The sequence below is a fragment of the Taudactylus pleione genome, unplaced genomic scaffold, assembly GCF_031769625.1.
Source record: "Taudactylus pleione unplaced genomic scaffold, aTauple2 ptg000537l, whole genome shotgun sequence".
NCBI classification, from domain to species: domain Eukaryota; kingdom Metazoa; phylum Chordata; class Amphibia; order Anura; family Myobatrachidae; genus Taudactylus; species Taudactylus pleione.
The window spans coordinates 2,640,042-2,660,890 of NW_028284939.1; the positions used below are offsets into that span (position 1 = coordinate 2,640,042).

Here is a 20,849-nt window from a genome sequence, read left to right on the forward strand (position 1 = left end):
ACCGCATCGCTGAAGATGGCGAGAGAGTGATGCTGGGGCAAACAGCTGTAATCCTAGATCACCGCTGTTTGTTACATTCAGAATGGATGACATAACCCCTTTAACGAGTGCTAAAGGATTTATGCTTCGTTGATAAATGGGGCCCAATGTTTCTCATATTAGTAGTATTTAGAGGGAAAAGACACAATTAAATGGACAATTCCATAGGTGTAGATTTGTGCCTGCTGGTAAGTGTAGTCCGGTGATAGGACGCATCACGCAAATAGTCCGAGAAAGCTCATGCACTGGAGCGGACAGTCGCGGCTGCAGGTGCAATGTGCAAAAAAAAATGTATTATGATGAGTTGTACGTTTATTGCAATTTGGAAATGATCCTTGCTGAATGCCTAATTGCACTTTTACAGCCCTTTGCAAAATATTCCTTTTGATATATGAAAGAGAATTTTTTTTTTAAAAATATAATAAAAAAAAAAAAAAAAAAAGGATAAAAAAAGACAGCTGAAACAAATAAAAAAAATCTGTCCATTTTAGTTATTTAAATAATCCATCACAAGCATTTGGGGTTTTATTGAGGGTGTGCGAAAGATCACGAACATCGGTACATACATCATTTATCACACTGGGGGGTTCATTTACCAAACAGCAGCTTTTCAAAGTTGCCCCCGTATCTGCGTCTTTTCTGGCAGAATTTAAAACAGCAATACTATTAGGTGCAAAACTAGGTGTGTTTTGGAGTTAACAGTATCGCCGTTTTAAGTTGGTTGCTTTGCGTACAAAGTGTTTTGGGTTTTTTTACATATATTTTAGAGCTTTACATGATGACTCTCAAATGCTATGGAAGAAAACAAAATAAACAAGTGCCCCTGTCGGTTGGTGAAATACGACTCCCATCATTGTCAGCGAGGATCATGGGCGCTGATCACCTTCCATCTGGAGACGGGTTCTCGTGTCTCTGAACAAGGTCGTGTAATTAAAAATACCAACACATTTTATTTTGGAAAATAAGTCACAATTTTATTTCCTTTAATACAACCACATAGAAACAACTGTAATATTTCTGAAAAGAGTCACAGATAAAAAAAAAAAAATGCTGAAATTCGAGATACATTTATGCTACATGTGCCGTGCTATTTATTTGTGTAGTCTTAACACTTTATTGTACAATGTAACAGTTAATGTGTGTGTTTCTTACAGGAAATGTCCACAATAAATTGTTTTATAGGTAGTGTGCACATTAAACATGTGACTGGCAAACTTTTAAATGCCAATAACTAAAAAGGGGAAAAACAAGTAAATAAATAATAATAAAAAAAAAATTGTAAAAAAATAAATGATAATAAAAAAATAAAAAAAAAAACAAAACAAAACACAGTTTTCGAATGTTTTCCGTTTAATGGATAATTTGAATTTGAAGCACTAAACCTCCTGCCGTCATTAATTGCTTCCTCGGCGCCTCCTCCTCCTCGCTGCACTCATTAGACGAGGCGGCCGCGTTTCAGCCCTTTAAATTTTCACTCTTTGCCTTCTTATTAGAACACTGAAAATTCTTACATTCCAAACATTTTAGGACATCGTAAAGTATGGCAGCAGTTTAATGGTACAGGATATTATGTGTCATCTACAGGAAATAAAAATGTTTTACTTCCGTGGGAGTTTATTAGTTGTACAAGAGTTTCATCATTACTCAAATCCAGCAACCCTTGAAACTCCTCCAGAAGCAGCAATATACGATATTACCCTCACACGACTTTAGTGATTTTCATCCGATCTTTCTACATATCTCCAGGAAAGTAAAAAAAAATAAAATATAAAGTCTGTAACATATCAGCGCTGGGTCGCGGCCTCTTCGCATGGTTACAGGTCTATGCTTCCTTTCGCTTTAAATTTCTTGGCCGAGCGCTCGCTGGCTCTCATCTGCAGCTTGCTTCCGTAGATGTACGTGATAAATCCATCACTTTCCGTGCAGAAGACGCAGTTCAACTTGGGAACAACTGTCAAGCGAAGCAGGAAGCGTCCCGTAAATTAGACGTAAAAAGACCCTACTTAAACTGTCTATGGAGAAATTGCCTCGATCATTCTGAGATATGTCTCGGTGATGATTGTACTCGAGGTAACATTATGATACCCTTTCTGCTTCAGCCACAGATATCAAAATTATTTAATGTATGGATATCAATTCAAGTACTCGCTGGAAAGGAAAATGATCTTAAAAGAAGAACACAAGGCGATTTAGTGCATTAATGAGGGCTGGTCCAATGGGTCATTTACAATACGCTAACTGCGAGGGAAGATGAATCTGACCACAGTGGTCACCAATAACTGGGGGGCACAGATCAAGCAGAAGTCCCCAAACGTGCGTGAGATAGTCACTCCCTCCGCACATCTCTAAGGACTGGTTCTTCTGCTACAAGGCATGATGAGAGTACCCACCAGCCAATGACCACTGCTGTGTGTTGCATTCCAAAACCCTCTTACTACGGGCATTGAGAATAGGCTGTTAAAGAGCGTTGAATCGCCAGTAGCGGCCCGAGGATCAGACCAGGGGTTAAATGGAAATGGAGTAATCACTGGGATAGATCTAAATCGTTAAGAGTCAAAGTTTTAAAGGCTTGAAGCTGCTCTGACTGTCTGCTGGTGTTATTAAGGTCTCCGTTATCCGCCCATGGAGAAAGGACACATAGCGATGGCCAATTTTGCATTTAGTTTAGTAAATTTGCTTGTGAACAAGTGGATATAAAGATATATATATATATATATATATATATATATCCATCTCTATATCTCCTGAAGCAAGGCAAGGACCTCATTGAGGGCCTGATTCAGAGCCGGACGCTCTTTAAGAGCACTCGCTCTGAATCAGGGCGGTTTTTTTTTTCTTTTGTTGCGGCCTCCTGGCTGCTCGCTAAGCTGTGGGTGACCACCCACAGCTTTTGCGGGCAGCCAGGTGATGGTCACGACCATCGGGGCTTGCGACGAGACCCTTGTGGTAGGGTCTTGTCCGTCGCAAGCCCCAGACATCACTGGTGATGTCGGTGGTGCCTCCCACAAACGGCAGGCGTTCCTTCGGGAACGCCTCTGTTTGTGTAGCCAACCCCCCCCCCCCCCCCCGCCTACCTACAAAACGGGGCGTGCTGTCGATCAACATTGACAGCCGCCCCTTTTGTAGTGAGTCCCGGAGCAAGGGAATTTCGTTCTCGCTCCGAGGCTTGCGCATGCTCGCTGCGCGCGCAGTACCCCACCATCGACCCGCTTGCGAGTGCTATGCGCTCGCTAGCGGGTCTGAATCAGGCCCCGAGTTCACAGAGGGGAAATACTCCAGATATAGAAGAGAGAGAGCTGCTAACTTTAAAATGTGGTGGGCCAGAGATCCACAGGACTTTTAAGAAGGGGGAGTAAAGATAGCGGTAACTGTTACTTATTCCTTATATAAGAACGGAACATGTAAATGGAATCAGGGGGAGCAGAAGGGGGCTGTTATAATGAGCGCTGCATTAATCTAGGGGAGAAACCAACATACCTTTCAGTTTGTCTTCTTTGGTGATGATTTTGAAGACATGCTTAGTTTCCTGCAATATGATTCCCTTTAGCCCCACGTAAGCTGGACACTTTGATTTTGATACTGTGGACAGGAAAAAGATATAGGAAACAAAGTCTGAGACACGGTAACATAAAGGAACCGTAGTACCGGAGGCTATACACAGGGGGCATCGTCACATAGCTGGAGAACAAACACTCGGCCAATAGCGACAATAGATTTACAGCTGTTTACACCTCTGCCGCTCATCCTTTCATGGTGGGGGTTAAGGGGTGCAATGAGGGGTGTGTGAGACTGGTGCTGCCACCCAGAACGCAGGGCAGCAAGGATGGAACAGTTACTAGCCGACGGCATCCAAGAGTGCCACCCTGTTCTACCTTGTGGGGCGCCTGGAGTGGCATCCCGCTGAAGGTAAAGCAATAGCCATCTTAAAACCTGCTCCTCTCCACCTGGGTGCTTGTTTGACCTCATGACATCACATGATAGAATGGCAGGGGGTGCTGGTCCGGGGTGCACAGGCATCCACCTACAGCACTGTCCCCAAGTGTCAGTATGCCACTACTCTATGGACCCAAAATTCAGTACATCATTACTCTGGGGCCACCATGCCTAAGTGTACCACCATATGCCTTGGGGCTGCCAAGCGTAAGTGTACCACCATATGCCCTGGGGCTGCCAAGCATCAGTGGGCATTTGCTCTGGGGCTTTCAGGCAGCAGGGCCCCATTGCTCTGGACCCCCTAATGTCAGGGTGCCATAGTTCTGGGACACAGACAGAGGTGGTTCCCAATATAAACGATGTATGAGACTCACGGGGACCCCAAAACCAATTCTTGGATCCCGCTTTGGATTTGATCCACAGATTGTGCACTTGTGTGTTTGTGGAACCCTCGGCCGCTCTTTTCCTTGACTGGTGGTATTTAGCATTGCTCTTACTAGTAGGACATATATTGCAGATTCCCAGATCTTAAAGTAACCTCAACATACTGTAGTGAGAGCAGCCTTGATGAGAGTAAAGTCTATTTAATCACTAAGAGCCAATGACATCAGTGAAGCACTGAGGAGCATTGATGCGTGCCCACTGTAAATACACATGGGGGAAATATACAAGGATCCTTGTTGTAAATGTACATATAGATTGTTTACTAGCTCCATGGTTTAAACTGAACACTATGTTCAATGTGTACTATACAGAAAGCACTATTACTGTTCTCAAGGTCACATGACAAAGCATGGTAAAAATGGGGACTGGACTAATAAAAGAGGGACGTGACATTAGGTGTGTGATCTTGCAAATATTGATTACAATTATTATCACTGCCATTATCATTGATTATTCCTCTAGCACCAACAGAAAATAAAAAAAAACAATTATATACTAAAGTATAAATGGTAACAATTTCATGATTAGTGAGAGCGTACGCACCCATAACCAGCGCCCCGTGCAGGTCAGCCTTCAGCATCTTGTTCTGGACCATCTGGGGCTGCCTAGAACAGCGATATGGAGAAGGGTAAGTACACAGCGGAGAATAAAAAAGTAATGGTGAATCCAAACCTTTGTACCCATAATCCTTCACACCATGAGCGTGTAATGCTGTGCGACATCTGATTAACATGTACCGAAATTACACGTGTTTCCTGTGTAGAAGAGTTATTGCCCTATAGTAAGGACGTGTGAAAAGCAGCCAGGTGTAGTAGGAAAGAGAAGAGATGACAGGCTGCATAGCGGGTAGGGACGAGTGGGCAGCATAGGAAGGTTACCCCGGTGCCGAGGCCGCAATTAGACGACGGTGTCGTACATCACCGAGCCGTCGGAAGCGGTTCTCAGTCCTAGGACGTAGCACCTGGCAGGCAAAGCTCCCGTGTTCTGGCAAAGGGATCGGCGGAATTGCAGATAGCAGTGAGGTGGGGTAAGTACGGAGCGTGGTTACTGCAGAACCACGTTTTTTTCTTCTTTTGAGACCGAAGGATATATAAGTTTCAACGATTCCAAGAAGCATAACTATAAAGCTCCACATAAGCATCAATTGGACATTAATAGATCAATAAGACTCAAGATTGTGGGAGGACCTGACTTTAACCCTTTTGATGATTCTTGTAGTTATATCAGTATCTATAAGCGCATAATTATATATTCATTTTTTTATTTATTGGATCCCCACCTATCCCACCCCCCACTATTTTCCCTTGAATTAATCAAGGTTATTCAATCAGAATTATCGAGAAAATATGCTTAACTACATGTATGTATTGATTATGAAATACTACCATTTTTTATAATTAATCATTTTATTTATTTTAATTATGTATTTATTAAATTGCACATGGTTGATCACTTGGATATGACCTACCGGTTATTACATTAGATGAAAGATTTATGTTGATTATATCGGTCGACTGCTGCGAAAAACCACAACAGTCGTATGCATGGTAGCCACAACTGATTTCCTATAGGCACATCAAAAAGGTTCTGAGCGCTAATGGGATCAGCATCATTGAGTGCTAGTTTAGGAGTGGGCAAATGCCAGCAGGGCAGAGAGGGTGACTGCCAAGAGAGGGATAATCGGCAACAGAGAATTGAATGATGGGCAGCTTTATGGAGTGAGGAGGAGGGAATGATGGGCAGATTTATGGAGAGGGGAGGAGGGAATGATGGGCAGCTCTATGGAGTGCGGAGGAAGGAATGATGGGCAGCTTTATGGAGTGAGGAGGAGGGAATGATGGGCAGCTTTATGGAGTGAGGAAGAGGGAATGATGGGCAGCTTTATGGAGTGAGGAGGAGGGAATGATGGGCAGCTTTATGGAGTGAGGAGGAGGGAATGATGGGCAACTTTATGGAGTGCGGAGGAAGGAATGATGGGCAGCTTTATGGAGAGGGGAGGAGGGAATGATGGGCAGATTTATGGAGTGAGGAGGAAGGAATGATGGGCAGCTTTATGGAGTGCGGAGGAAGGAATGATGGGCAGCTTTATGGAGTGCAGAGGAAGGAATGATGGGCAACTTTATGGAGTGAGGAGGAGGGAATGATGGGCAGCTTTATGGAGTGAGGAGGAGGGAATGATGGGCAGCTTTATGGAGTGAGGAGGAGGGAATGATGGGCAGCTTTATGGAGTGCGGAGGAAGGAATGATGGGCAGCTGTATGGAGTGCGGAGGAAGGAATGATGGGCAGCTTTATGGAGTGAGGAGGAGGGAATGATGGGCAGCTTTATGGAGTGCAGAGGAAGGAATGATGGGCAGCTTTATGGAGTGCGGAGGAAGGAATGATGGGCAGCTTTATGGAGTGCGGAGGAAGGAATGATGGGCAGCTTTATGGAGTGAGGAGGAGGGAATGATGGGCAGCTTTATGGAGTGCGGAGGAAGGAATGATGGGCAGCTTTATGGAGTGCGGAGGAAGGAATGATGGGCAGCTTTATGGAGTGAGGAGGAGGGAATGATGGGCAGCTTTATGGAGTGAGGAGGAGGGAATGATGGGCAGCTTTATGGAGTGAGGAGGAGGGAATGATGGGCAGCTTTATGGAGTGAGGAGGAGGGAATGATGGGCAGCTTTATGGAGTGAGGAGGAGGGAATGATGGGCAGCTTTATGGAGTGAGGAGGAGGGAATGATGGGCAGCTTTATGGAGTGAGGAGGAGGGAATGATGGGCAGATTTATGGAGTGCGGAGAAGGGAATGATGGGCAGATTTATGGAGTGAGGAGGAGGGAATGATGGGCAGCTTTATGGAGTGAGGAGGAGGGAATGATGGGCAGCTTTATGGAGTGCGGAGGAAGGAATGATGGGCAGCTTTATGGAGTGCGGAGGAAGGAATGATGGGCAGCTTTATGGAGTGAGGAGGAGGGAATGATGGGCAGCTTTATGGAGTGAGGAGGAGGGAATGATGGGCAGCTTTATGGAGTGAGGAGGAGGGAATGATGGGCAACTTTATGGAGTGCGGAGGAAGGAATGATGGGCAGCTTTATGGAGAGGGGAGGAGGGAATGATGGGCAGATTTATGGAGTGAGGAGGAAGGAATGATGGGCAGCTTTATGGAGTGCGGAGGAAGGAATGATGGGCAGCTTTATGGAGTGCAGAGGAAGGAATGATGGGCAACTTTATGGAGTGAGGAGGAGGGAATGATGGGCAGCTTTATGGAGTGAGGAGGAGGGAATGATGGGCAGCTTTATGGAGTGAGGAGGAGGGAATGATGGGCAGCTTTATGGAGTGCGGAGGAAGGAATGATGGGCAGCTTTATGGAGTGCGGAGGAAGGAATGATGGGCAGCTTTATGGAGTGAGGAGGAGGGAATGATGGGCAGCTTTATGGAGTGCAGAGGAAGGAATGATGGGCAGCTTTATGGAGTGCGGAGGAAGGAATGATGGGCAGCTTTATGGAGTGCGGAGGAAGGAATGATGGGCAGCTTTATGGAGTGAGGAGGAGGGAATGATGGGCAGCTTTATGGAGTGCGGAGGAAGGAATGATGGGCAGCTTTATGGAGTGCGGAGGAAGGAATGATGGGCAGCTTTATGGAGTGAGGAGGAGGGAATGATGGGCAGCTTTATGGAGTGAGGAGGAGGGAATGATGGGCAGCTTTATGGAGTGAGGAGGAGGGAATGATGGGCAGCTTTATGGAGTGAGGAGGAGGGAATGATGGGCAGCTTTATGGAGTGAGGAGGAGGGAATGATGGGCAGCTTTATGGAGTGAGGAGGAGGGAATGATGGGCAGCTTTATGGAGTGAGGAGGAGGGAATGATGGGCAGATTTATGGAGTGCGGAGAAGGGAATGATGGGCAGATTTATGGAGTGAGGAGGAGGGAATGATGGGCAGCTTTATGGAGTGAGGAGGAGGGAATGATGGGCAGCTTTATGGAGTGCGGAGGAAGGAATGATGGGCAGCTTTATGGAGTGCGGAGGAAGGAATGATGGGCAGCTTTATGGAGTGAGGAGGAGGGAATGATGGGCAGCTTTATGGAGTGAGGAGGAGGGAATGATGGGCAGCTTTATGGAGTGCGGAGGAAGGAATGATGGGCAGCTTTATGGAGTGCGGAGGAAGGAATGATGGGCAGCTTTATGGAGTGAGGAGGAAGGAATGATGGGCAGCTTTATGGAGTGCGGAGGAAGGAATGATGGGCAGCTTTATGGAGTGCGGAGGAAGGAATGATGAGCAGCTTTATGGAGTGAGGAGGAGGGAATGATGGGCAGCTTTATGGAGTGAGGAGGAGGGAATGATGGGCAGCTTTATGGAGTGAGGAGGAGGGAATGATGGGCAACTTTATGGAGTGCGGAGGAAGGAATGATGGGCAGCTGTATGGAGTGAGGAGGAGGGAATGATGGGCAGCTTTTATGGAGTGAGGAGGAGGGAATGATGGGCAGCTTTATGGAGTGAGGAGGAGGGAATGATGGGCAGATTTATGGAGTGCGGAGAAGGGAATGATGGGCAGATTTATGGAGTGCGGAGGAAGGAATGATGGGCAGCTTTATGGAGTGAGGAGGAGGGAATGATGGGCAACTTTATGGAGTGAGGAGGAGGGAATGATGGGCAACTTTATGGAGTGCGGAGGAAGGAATGATGGGCAGCTGTATGGAGTGAGGAGGAGGGAATGATGGGCAGCTTTTATGGAGTGAGGAGGAGGGAATGATGGGCAGCTTTATGGAGTGCAGAGGAAGGAATGATGGGCAGCTTTATGGAGTGCAGAGGAAGGAATGATGGGCAACTTTATGGAGTGAGGAGGAGGGAATGATGGGCAGCTTTATGGAGTGAGGAGGAGGGAATGATGGGCAGATTTATGGAGTGCGGAGAAGGGAATGATGGGCAGATTTATGGAGTGCGGAGGAAGGAATGATGGGCAGCTTTATGGAGTGAGGAGGAGGGAATGATGGGCAACTTTATGGAGTGCGGAGGAAGGAATGATGGGCAGCTTTATGGAGTGCGGAGGAAGGAATGATGGGCAGCTTTATGGAGTGCGGAGGAAGGAATGATGGGCAGCTTTATGGAGTGCGGAGGAAGGAATGATGGGCAGCTTTATGGAGTGCGGAGGAAGGAATGATGGGCAGCTTTATGGAGTGCAGAGGAAGGAATGATGGGCAGCTTTATGGAGTGCGGAGGAAGGAATGATGGGCAGCTTTATGGAGTGCGGAGGAAGGAATGATGGGCAGCTTTATGGAGTGAGGAGGAGGGAATGATGGGCAGCTTTATGGAGTGCGGAGGAAGGAATGATGGGCAGCTTTATGGAGTGCGGAGGAAGGAATGATGGGCAGCTTTATGGAGTGAGGAGGAGGGAATGATGGGCAGCTTTATGGAGTGAGGAGGAGGGAATGATGGGCAGCTTTATGGAGTGAGGAGGAGGGAATGATGGGCAGCTTTATGGAGTGAGGAGGAGGGAATGATGGGCAGCTTTATGGAGTGAGGAGGAGGGAATGATGGGCAGATTTATGGAGTGAGGAGGAGGGAATGATGGGCAGCTTTATGGAGTGAGGAGGAGGGAATGATGGGCAGATTTATGGAGTGCGGAGAAGGGAATGATGGGCAGATTTATGGAGTGAGGAGGAGGGAATGATGGGCAGCTTTATGGAGTGAGGAGGAGGGAATGATGGGCAGCTTTATGGAGTGCGGAGGAAGGAATGATGGGCAGCTTTATGGAGTGCGGAGGAAGGAATGATGGGCAGCTTTATGGAGTGAGGAGGAGGGAATGATGGGCAGCTTTATGGAGTGAGGAGGAGGGAATGATGGGCAGCTTTATGGAGTGCGGAGGAAGGAATGATGGGCAGCTTTATGGAGTGCGGAGGAAGGAATGATGGGCAGCTTTATGGAGTGAGGAGGAAGGAATGATGGGCAGCTTTATGGAGTGCGGAGGAAGGAATGATGGGCAGCTTTATGGAGTGCGGAGGAAGGAATGATGAGCAGCTTTATGGAGTGAGGAGGAGGGAATGATGGGCAGCTTTATGGAGTGAGGAGGAGGGAATGATGGGCAGCTTTATGGAGTGAGGAGGAGGGAATGATGGGCAACTTTATGGAGTGCGGAGGAAGGAATGATGGGCAGCTGTATGGAGTGAGGAGGAGGGAATGATGGGCAGCTTTTATGGAGTGAGGAGGAGGGAATGATGGGCAGCTTTATGGAGTGAGGAGGAGGGAATGATGGGCAGATTTATGGAGTGCGGAGAAGGGAATGATGGGCAGATTTATGGAGTGCGGAGGAAGGAATGATGGGCAGCTTTATGGAGTGAGGAGGAGGGAATGGGCAACTTTATGGAGTGAGGAGGAGGGAATGATGGGCAACTTTATGGAGTGCGGAGGAAGGAATGATGGGCAGCTGTATGGAGTGAGGAGGAGGGAATGATGGGCAGCTTTTATGGAGTGAGGAGGAGGGAATGATGGGCAGCTTTATGGAGTGAGGAGGAGGGAATGATGGGCAGCTTTATGGAGTGAGGAGGAGGGAATGATGGGCAGCTTTATGGAGTGAGGAGGAGGGAATGATGGGCAGCTTTATGGAGTGAGGAGGAGGGAATGATGGGCAGCTTTATGGAGAGGGGAGGAGGGAATGATGGGCAGATTTATGGAGTAAGGAGGATGGAATGATGGGCAGCTTTATGGAGTGCGGAGAAGGGAATGATGGGCAGCTTTATGGAGTGAGGAGGAGGGAATGATGGGCAGCTTTATGGAGTGAGGAGGATGGAATGATGGGCAGCTTTTATGGAGTGCGGAGAAGGGAATGATAGGCAGCTTTTATGGAGTGCGGAGAAGGGAATGATGGGCAGATTTATGGAGTGAGGAGGAGGGAATGATGGGAAGATTTATGGAGAGGAGGGAATGATGGGTAACTAGAGACCATACTACAGGGCAGATAATGGAAAATGTTAAGAAGTGGTCTTCCCCTTAATGAAACTACCACACCTACACCTATAAATGTGTGATCATATAAAGCCATTGCTTGGTGTAGCAGACAAAGTTATAATTAAAAAAAGAAACTCACGCGTCTGGTCTTAACCCATTGCACAGGTCTCGGATATACTGCTTCCAGAGCTCATGAAGAGGAAGATACATGTCATACCTGTATATGAGGAGATGGCAATTACTGGACAGGACTGGAAATTACTGCAGCACAGTATGGACCATTTATCCCACCTTTGCTGATCTGCTTTGATCTCAAACAGTCTCATCTCCCTCCGCTCCCTGGCGGTTAAAGCCTTTGACTTCTTCTGCTTCATCCTCTTCTTCTTCTTGTGAAAGTGCTCTAGCACCACGGCCTTCCGCTCCAGAGACTCCTGGAGCGTTTTCTTCCTCAGATTCGGCATACTGCGCTTTAGAAAGGCATTCACAAATGCCTCCGCTTTCTTTGAGCTTTGCATCTGCAAGAAGACACATCTCCTCCATATTCCAAGCATACGCTATAAAAAGCAGACCTACATCGTGCACATGCAGAGGTCGATGAGCTCAGGTCAATATCTGTGACAACTGCACTAGATCTGCTGTTACTATAAAGGTGCGTACACACTGGGTGATTAAAGTGGACGACTGAACGATAATGATATCGTTATCGTTCAGTTGTCCACTTTATCGTCCACTTTTAAGACCAAAACGATGAACGATAACGAAGATGCGCGTTCCCGCGGGTCGTTCGTCTATATCGTTCATCGGGTAAACATGCAGGCCAACCTGACGATATTGTCAGGTTGCTGCATGTTGGGGAATGGGGGAGAGAGCCCGGCGCTGAACGGTATCGTTAATGATATTGTTCAGTGGGTGTGCTCAATGTCATGAACGACATTGAGCACAGCCTGCCGGGGACACACTAGACGATATCGCTCAGGGAGCATATCGTCTAGTGTGTACGCTCCTATACAGGGTTACTAGGTCTCTCGTCCTCCATCTACATTTCTTATCCTCACTGCACATGTACACTGAAGATCGTGAAGGCAGTCACTGTATGCCTCATGCCTCCACAATGTCACTAGTTCAGAGATAATAAAATATGAATTCGGCCAACATAGCAGCTGCCTGTACTGTGTGCAAGTTCACATTAATGGACAACATACTTGGTGCGATACAATTACATAGGAAATAATGCAATAAGTACTGCAGGTGGTAAGATGTTAGTAATCACAGAGGTGTCTCGTGACTATTGCTTTAAATATAGGAAATATACAATAAATGAGACGTAAATCCAGCCATTCTTCCCCCTGTAATTATGTTACACAGGCCTCCAGCTCCATCCTTGCTCGGGATATAGCTAAGATTACACACTACCTAACTTCACCTATGTTAAAGATTAACCCCATCTAGTACTAAGTAGCACTACCATAGGGACATCTCATACATCAGGGTCATGAGCTGGGGTCCTACAATCAGGGCCAGGCAGATGAAGGCCTTTACATTGGGTGCAATCTAAGCTTTAATGAAGGGAGCACAGTTATCAATGCGTAATATTTCTACTTATAAGTACAGAATTTATTTTTTAGCTATTCTGCTGATCTTCTCCAAAAGCAGGCAGACGCCGGGTCAGGCGGCAGCCCCGCCAAGAGGCAACAGGGCACTTTAAGTATAGAACTCCGTTTCTCCCATGCTCCATTAACCCCTGCGTTGCCAAGCAGGGTTGGCTTAGCTGCAGCTGATAAATCTGGGAACAGAAAACCTGCCCAGTGAGCCATTGGTCCACGCATCAGCTTGGAAGAAAAGGATTTAACGGCGAGTTATCAAATCCCCCCCTTCTCCTTCGACCACCAGGGATTACAGACATTACTGCAGGGATGTCCCAAAGCTGATATGCATGGAAGGGGCTTTGGAGAGCATTACCCTCCCCTCTAGATGCTGCATTTGCTGTAGCAGACTTCCGCCACTATCCCTAACAGCGAGGTCCTCCCCTGACACCTGTTCAGTAGGAGCCCTCTGCTAACGTGATTCGTAAGATCTTACAGCCCATCAGTATAAGCAGCTTCTCCAGTAGTGTACGATAGACACCAGGGGATGACAATGCATTGTGAAGGATGGGACACCTACGTTTTGTCACAAGAGAGACGCCATGAGAAAACTAGGCAAAAATGAACCTAGCGTTGTCATGGCTGCTGTCAATCCAGGCTACATAAGGCCTAGCTGGGTGTGGATCACACACCAGCTCTTGCCTAGAGGTTACCCTGTACCCAAGAGATGAGTAAATTTAACTGCAATCTAATGGGGTGTTAGGTATTATATAGTGTTCATTCTAGCACCCTGCACCTATCGCAACCCGTGCAGTTCCTCTTTCCTGCCTGGGGTGTCGCTCTCTGCTGTTGTACTTCTAGCACACTCTGGTCTGTATCTCAGCAGTTTGTTGCAGCAGCTAAGTGTGCTAGAAGCACCAGAGCAGAGAGGGACACCCCAGGCAGGAAAGAGGAACTACACGGGTTGTGACAGGTGCAGGGTGCTAGAATGAACACTAGGTATATATATGCTAGTGTAGGGACTTGCAGAGATTTGGGGGTCCCTTAACACTGGATTGCTAGCTTAAATGTTTTGACTGGAACATGAACACTATCCCCACGCTGTTATATGTTACACACACAGATTCGCAGTGGTGGCGACAAGAGCCGGACACAGCGGTCTGTATGAAGAGTATCATTTGCAGATGTATAATATGAAGAACTCACCTCTAATCCAAGGTCTTTGGCCTCTTCTTGAGGTATTTTTTGGTAAATTAGATCTAGAAATAACAAAAAAAGACAGCAAATACAATGAATTTATTTTCAGACATATCTGGTTATTCTGTATTTGTCTCTCTCAATTAAAAATAGCCAGGTTTCTCTTTTGCGAGACAATGAAATGTGTGCAGACCCATTATTACAGTGATTCTATGCTCACAGCCACAAACACTGCGCAAGGCATTCTATTGTAGTACAGATCTAAACAGAGGTGGCACATTTACTGCAGACATGATTTAAATCTGAGCTACAGCGAATCCTGCTGCCCCCTAGCTGCAGCCCAGGGAGTTGCTACATATGAGTCTAGCGCAGGGGTGGGGAACTTTTTTTTTCTGCCGAGGGCCATTTTGATATATATAACATTATTCGTGGGCCCGGTGCAAGCCACGCCCCCTCCTTGTGATATCACATGGAGGCGGGGCCACAATCGCCAGTGATTACCGCAATGTCCTGAGGATGCAAGGGCAGCGGTGTGACCATCTGAAGCTTTTCTAAGGACTCCCTAGGCGGCACTGCTGCATAGATTCTGGCTGCAGGTTGCCATTCTAGGCACCGTGAAAGCCAGATGAGGCTAGCATTAAAAAGCTCAGAGGGAGAGAAAAAATGATTCCGGGGGCCTTATACGCGAGATTCCCCATCCCTGGTCTAGCAAATCAGTTATGTGGCCTTCCCCAGATTTAAGTTGGAACGGACGGGTCCCAGGAAAACCACCCTCGAGCCCCTGCTCTTTCCCCGTTCACTACATGGTATTAAGGCTTTATATGGGCCCGTTACTAATCTAATCGCTGTAAGGGAAAAAAATCTGTGTTATTACTGTTAAACAGCTATTTCCATGTAGTGCAAATAATGCAATCAGAAGAACGGTCACATCTGAATGGACATAAGAACATTTCTGCGAAAAACGTGCGTAAAGCAATGATCACCTGCTCCTGCTGGATTATCTCCCACCTATAGCACTGACACACTGGTGCGCACGTCTGCCAAGTGTTATATAACGCTGCTGTATTTATCATTCCAGCAGAAACTACAGAGTGATTTATGCCCAATGCTGTCCTACACATATAATGCAAATGATGTTTAAATTAAGATAAGCAAAACTAAAAAAAAAAATGGTAACAGTAGATATTACTGCAAATTAAAGTACATGGGTAAATTACATGTAATATAAACTGTTTAATTGGATACTATTCACATACAGGCTGCAAATTGCACCACGCAAGGTGCGAGCGGATACGCACACTGCGTTCGAACCGACGCCTCCATAGGAATGCATGGCACGATCGCAGTGCGCAACATAGCATACCGTAGCATATGCAGGAGCAGGAACCGCATGCCGCGATTTGTGCGCACGTTTGTGGCACCATCAGCAACTATGTAGCCGGGCGCATCTGTATGTATGTATGCATGCATGCATGCATACAGTATATATATATATATATATATATATATATATATATATATATAGCGTTCCCGCTAGGCTGTTTTAGCGGGACGCGGCTCCCTGCCCTCCTTCTGGAGGGCAAAAAGCACCCTGCCCTAACAGCCTGCGGGAGCCGTTCTCACCCGCGGGACGCAGTGTCCCGCGGGTGAACAAACATGCGGTGACCCGGTCACCGCCGGAGAATAGATGCCGGGCGCATGCGACCCGGCATCTATTCTCCCTTACTGCAGCGCTTGGGGGCTGCCCGGCATGTCCGTAAGCGCCGGGCACGCCCCCAAGTATGACGAAAAGGGGACGCGTCTTATAGACACGACCCCTTTTCATAACCACGCCCCCTTTTCGGGCGCGCGCACAAGATTGCCCTCTCTAGCTCCGGCGCCCTGCCTGCCACCGAAGCTAGAGGGAACACTAATATATATATATATACACATACACGGAAATTGAAGAATCGGGAAGACTCGCACAAGAAGTGCTGCACATATGTATTTGTGATCCTCTTAGCACACAATGGTATTACAGCCCATACGTATCCGCCTACATCTAGTCCTCAATATGCGCGGTTTCTCAGCTGAGGAGTTATACAAGCTACCAGCAGTTTATTGCTGTTTATTTTTACAGGAGCTTTGGAAGTTTATCAGACGTTAGATTTGTCTTTTAGTACCACCTCCCATAAACATGTGCTGGTTTTTATTTATGTATATTTGTATATAGCTGCACGGAGCGGAGCATTACCTGCTGATTTGGGCAGCGGGTCTGCGTGACACAGCCCTGTCCCCTCCCATCGGTGGTCCCCTGACATCAGACATAATTGTTTACTGGCTGCTGGAACACAGTGTTTCTCCCACTAATTTGGTTTTTCTGGTTCAAGAAAATCAATCGAGTAATATTGTCTCGGGCAGCAAAATAACAACTAAGCATTCATTAATGTGTTATTAGGAGGGAGCTAAATTTGTGAGGGGTTCTGTGGCGATAACAAAACCACATACAGATAGAAAAACAGGATAAAAACACTTGTAATCCAACAGATACCCAGAGAGAGGGCGCCATAGATTACCCAGGGAAAACTATTTCAACATTTTTTGTGAAGCATCGGCTAAGTCAGGGTTTCCCAAACTTGGTCCTCAAGTTTGGGAAGTTTTGGTCCTAATGGCCTCTACAAAATACACGGTATGTTTAACGCAGGGCTTGACAAATTTTTCTAAAACCTAGGAGCCAGGATGAAAGTGTAGGAGCCAGAACCCCCCTTCCCCCAGAGCAACATTACTGAGCACCTACGCCCCGGGCAACCAACCCCCATGGCCACACCACTAATGGGGTACCCCAGGTAAACCACCCTCCCACAGCCACATTACCGATTTGCCCGGAAATTACATATCGTGCCAATGTCGTTTTGACGTGTACCCATCCTAACAGCCCCCACCTCTTCTGCTGAAGATCATGTAGGATGAAACCTGCCCTGAAAACGCCAGCTCACTCTGTAACTGCAGTGCCACCGAATCGTGCAGTGTGCACCGACCGCCCAATATATAGTGCCATCAAACCATCGTTGGAATGGCGGTTCGCCTAGTGTGTACCCAGCCTTAAGGTTCCTACACACTAGACGACTCGCACATCATGTTATTTCGGCAACGATTTCCCTTCACCCACCACGGCATTCCCACACATATATCGTGCATGAAACTGTGCAATCTGATCAACGACCATAATCTCATTGACGAGATTGCCAGATCTTCCTGCATGTAAATAAGATCTGAGGATACGACAAACGACCCTCAGGACCGAGCAACGGGATCGCTATCATTTGTGGACACCACACGATTTGTCATTCTGATGCATCGGAATCGGCCAAATCATGCAAAAAAATTGTCTAGTGTGTAGGCACCTTAAAGCTGGGTACACACTGCAAAGATATATCTGCAGATGATGGTCGTTCATACACACTGAACGACCATCATATGCTTCTTGCAGCTGGTCCCGCTGGCCGGGGGGCGTGTCCCCTCGGCCAGTGGGACAGACATCGTTCACAGACATATCGCTGGTACACACTGGCCGATGGGCACCAGATATATTGGCCGATAAATTGATCGACCAATATATCTGTCACGTGTACCCAGCTTTAGTCTTCCCAATGGCTCCTTGCTGTGGGGGGCTGTACTTTAACCATGTATCACAGTCCCTAGTTAATATTCTGCATAAATTACTGTGTAAACAGTTCTCTTGTCAGAATCAACAGATACAAAGGACGGTATTCAATTAGTTTCGCACCCGCAGCAAAGTTTCGCCCGCCGGACTTTTCACCGACAACGCATGTTTTGGACGCGGAAACTTATCGTATGCGTCCCCGCTATTCGCCGTATTCAATTCCAAACCATGCGAAAATGGCAAGCGGCGAATTCAGCACAGGCGGAAAGTGCTGTCAGAATTGGGGAATTCAGTCTGATCCCCCCAAAAAGATGCTCTGACATTGGGGATCAATGTAGATGTCCCTGAATAGCCCTAATAAAACTGTTTGGGGTACTTAAGTTGTTTCAATAGCTTCTGATTAGCGTCTTTGCACAAGTGGTGAGGAATGGCATTAAGCAGTATTTTTTGGTAAAAATAAGTAGTCCTGGCAAATTTGGGGTACATGAAAGTGAAGTTTTTAAAAAACGTGAAAAACGCACCTGTTACAAGCACCTGCAATCAAAAAAACACCTGACCCATCCTTGCAGACCCTCAAGAAGTCTATTTCGCTAGTTTTTATGCTTGTCCCCCTACTTTCTGCTTTTTCTGGGTACTGAGTGGGGTCCCCACCTTTGCACCACAAAACAAAAATTTTGCCCTTCTTTTCTCCTGCTATTCTGAGGCGAATCTTTTTCGTCTATTACATTGCATTGACTTTCCACGTAGGCGAAAACCGTCTGGAATACGGAGATAAGTTCCGACCACGCGAAAATCCGTCATCGACGATACTTTTTCGCGGAAAACGACTTTTCGCTTCTAATTGAATACGGCTCAAAGAGATAAATCACAGGTTCTCAAACGCTGTTCTCAGGACCCAGGTCTCACAGAATCAAAAATGAAATAATTAGCTCCACCTGTGAATCTTTTACAATTTGTCAGTGAGTAATGAATACACCTGTGCACCTGTTGGGTGACCTGGAAAATGTGACCTGTGTGGGGTCCGCAGGACAGAGTTTGAGAACTGCCTTAAGCTGGCCACACACTAGACCAACTTACATCCAACTAGTTAATTGGTTGGAATGAAAATCTGGTAAGGGATGAAAGCAAATGACAATCAGCAATTTGCTCCCAAACGCCGGAAAATGGACTAAAACTGTTGTTTGAACAAATTGTTTTGATCAAACATTTAACAAACTTGTCTGACGTCATTTTCATCTGTTTTCTGGCATTTAGGAGCAAATTGCTGATCATCAGTTACTCCTATATGTTACCAGATTTTCATTCCAACCAATCAACTAGTTGGCTGGTTGGATGAAAGTTGGTCTATGTGTGGCCAGCTTTAGTTTATGGGATTCAGGCAAAATGACCAAGCATGTATGTCAGGGATTCAGACTGTAAATAAATAGTAATACCATGCTGCTTATCTTTTACCTATCCAGCCTGGATGTAATAACATAGTCCTGTTATCTCAGGAATACACAATTATTACCAGAGCTAAAAGACATGACCTATTATGTTTAAGGCCTCACAAAGTGTACTCAGCACTGTACAAGGTATACATAGAAAACAGGAACTGGATGTAGCAGATCATAGCGTAAGTACATGGCAAATATAGCCAACAACGCACCACAGACAGAGAAGGTTAGGCTGCAGGGTTAGGGCAACTCTCTGAGGCTGGCAGGAGCACACAGAGGGGGGACGTTTCATTGCTCAGTGATCCTTTACCGAACAACTGGCGAGTATACAAAGTCAGAGTCACTGATTGGCAGAAGGATACAAGGAAGTGTAGTTCTGGCGACAAGGGGATTAATGACATGACCGTACATAGCCCCGTGTCTTTTCCCTTTTTATTTCTTTAGACTGATCATTTCGTATGAAATACCGATGGACGGGATGCCGGCTGTCAGTACACTGACAGCGGCATCCCGATGGTTCGTATCCCGACAGGGGAACGGTGAGTAATGTTCCCCTGTCCTATTTACCCCCTAACCCTCCCAGTAAGTGCCTAACCCTAACCTCCCCCCTTCCCCAGCCTGACCCTAACCCTCCCCCCTTAATGACTAACCCTAACCTCCCCCCAGTGGTGCCTGAATATAAAGCCAACCCTAAATCCCCCTGGGCTGCCTAAACCTAACTCTCCCAGCAGCGGCTGATACTTACCTTTCCTTGGTCTCCTTACAAACGGGATGCCGGCTGCTTGGATTCCGACGTCGGCATCCCCAGTCATGGCGGGATTCTGTCACAGGTGTTCTCTCTGCGATCGGGATTCCAGATACGGGATTACCGGAAGACGGCATCCCGGTTGTCGGGTTCTTAACCACATCCCACATATATAATATAGAGAAATATTATTTCTACACGAACAAAATGTTGACATATGACATGTCAACATGGTGAAATGTCGACATTAGCATTAGGGAGACCTTAAAAATAGACATGGTCACTGTCGACCAAATATACTGAGCCCGCAGACCGCTGCCACAACGTTATTATAAGCCAGTTTCCTGCAAGGCAGATGAGACAGCACCATGACTGAGGCAGCCTACAGAAACTAGGTCTCAGCATTGGGATCCTGTGACCGAGGAGCTGACAACACCCTGCAGGGGAACCTGAGCCCCTCAAGGCCCATACACATGTATGGGCACGCTGGGACTTGTAGTCCCGCAGCTGCTTGGAAGCCACAGGACGCTTAGACCCGATGTGATCCCTCCAGCAGCTATTTATGTACAGCCAGTGACAGGGGCAGGGAACTCACGGTCCATCTTCTCTCTCTCCCAGGTAATGTGCCAGCACCGGGCTGATGACCTCACGGTACAGAAACTGAAGGGGATCTATCCACTTCCCAGCACCAGGCTCCCTGCACAAGGCACTTCCGGGCGCCGGGTGATGACGTAACGGTCGGCGTTGCCATAGAGACAAATACACTTTAACTTTTTCTTTCTTTTCTTGCATTCCCTGTGCAGATCTATAGCAATTGTGAAATTAATGTCACATTAATAACTTCCTTTTCTTATAACTGGTCATGTTTCAGCAAGGGAAGTCACTCACATTATTGTAATCTCATATA

At 46.8% G+C, this 20,849-nt stretch overlaps 1 protein-coding gene across 3 annotated transcripts; it reads right to left on the bottom strand.

The window, feature by feature from the left end:
* Window positions 1–1,012: 1,012 nt before the first annotated feature.
* Window positions 1,013–20,647, bottom strand: POP4 (POP4 ribonuclease P/MRP subunit). Of its 3 annotated transcripts, none has more exons than XM_088451110.1 (7): window positions 20,538–20,647; window positions 14,128–14,180; window positions 11,630–11,853; window positions 11,478–11,555; window positions 4,960–5,021; window positions 3,517–3,618; window positions 1,013–1,990 (listed from the first exon to the last, which is right to left on the bottom strand). In XM_088451110.1, exons 1-7 carry the CDS (start codon window positions 20,542–20,544, stop codon window positions 1,854–1,856), a joined length of 663 nt encoding a protein of 220 aa, XP_088307236.1. In that variant the 5' UTR covers window positions 20,545–20,647; the 3' UTR covers window positions 1,013–1,853. The 3 variants fall into 3 exon arrangements, with proteins under 3 accessions (XP_088307236.1, XP_088307235.1, XP_088307237.1); XM_088451109.1 differs by lacking the exon at window positions 20,538–20,647 and adding an exon at window positions 19,943–20,278; XM_088451111.1 differs by lacking the exon at window positions 20,538–20,647 and adding an exon at window positions 19,943–20,278 and having other exon boundaries at window positions 1,898–2,204.
* Window positions 20,648–20,849: the final 202 nt, after the last annotated feature.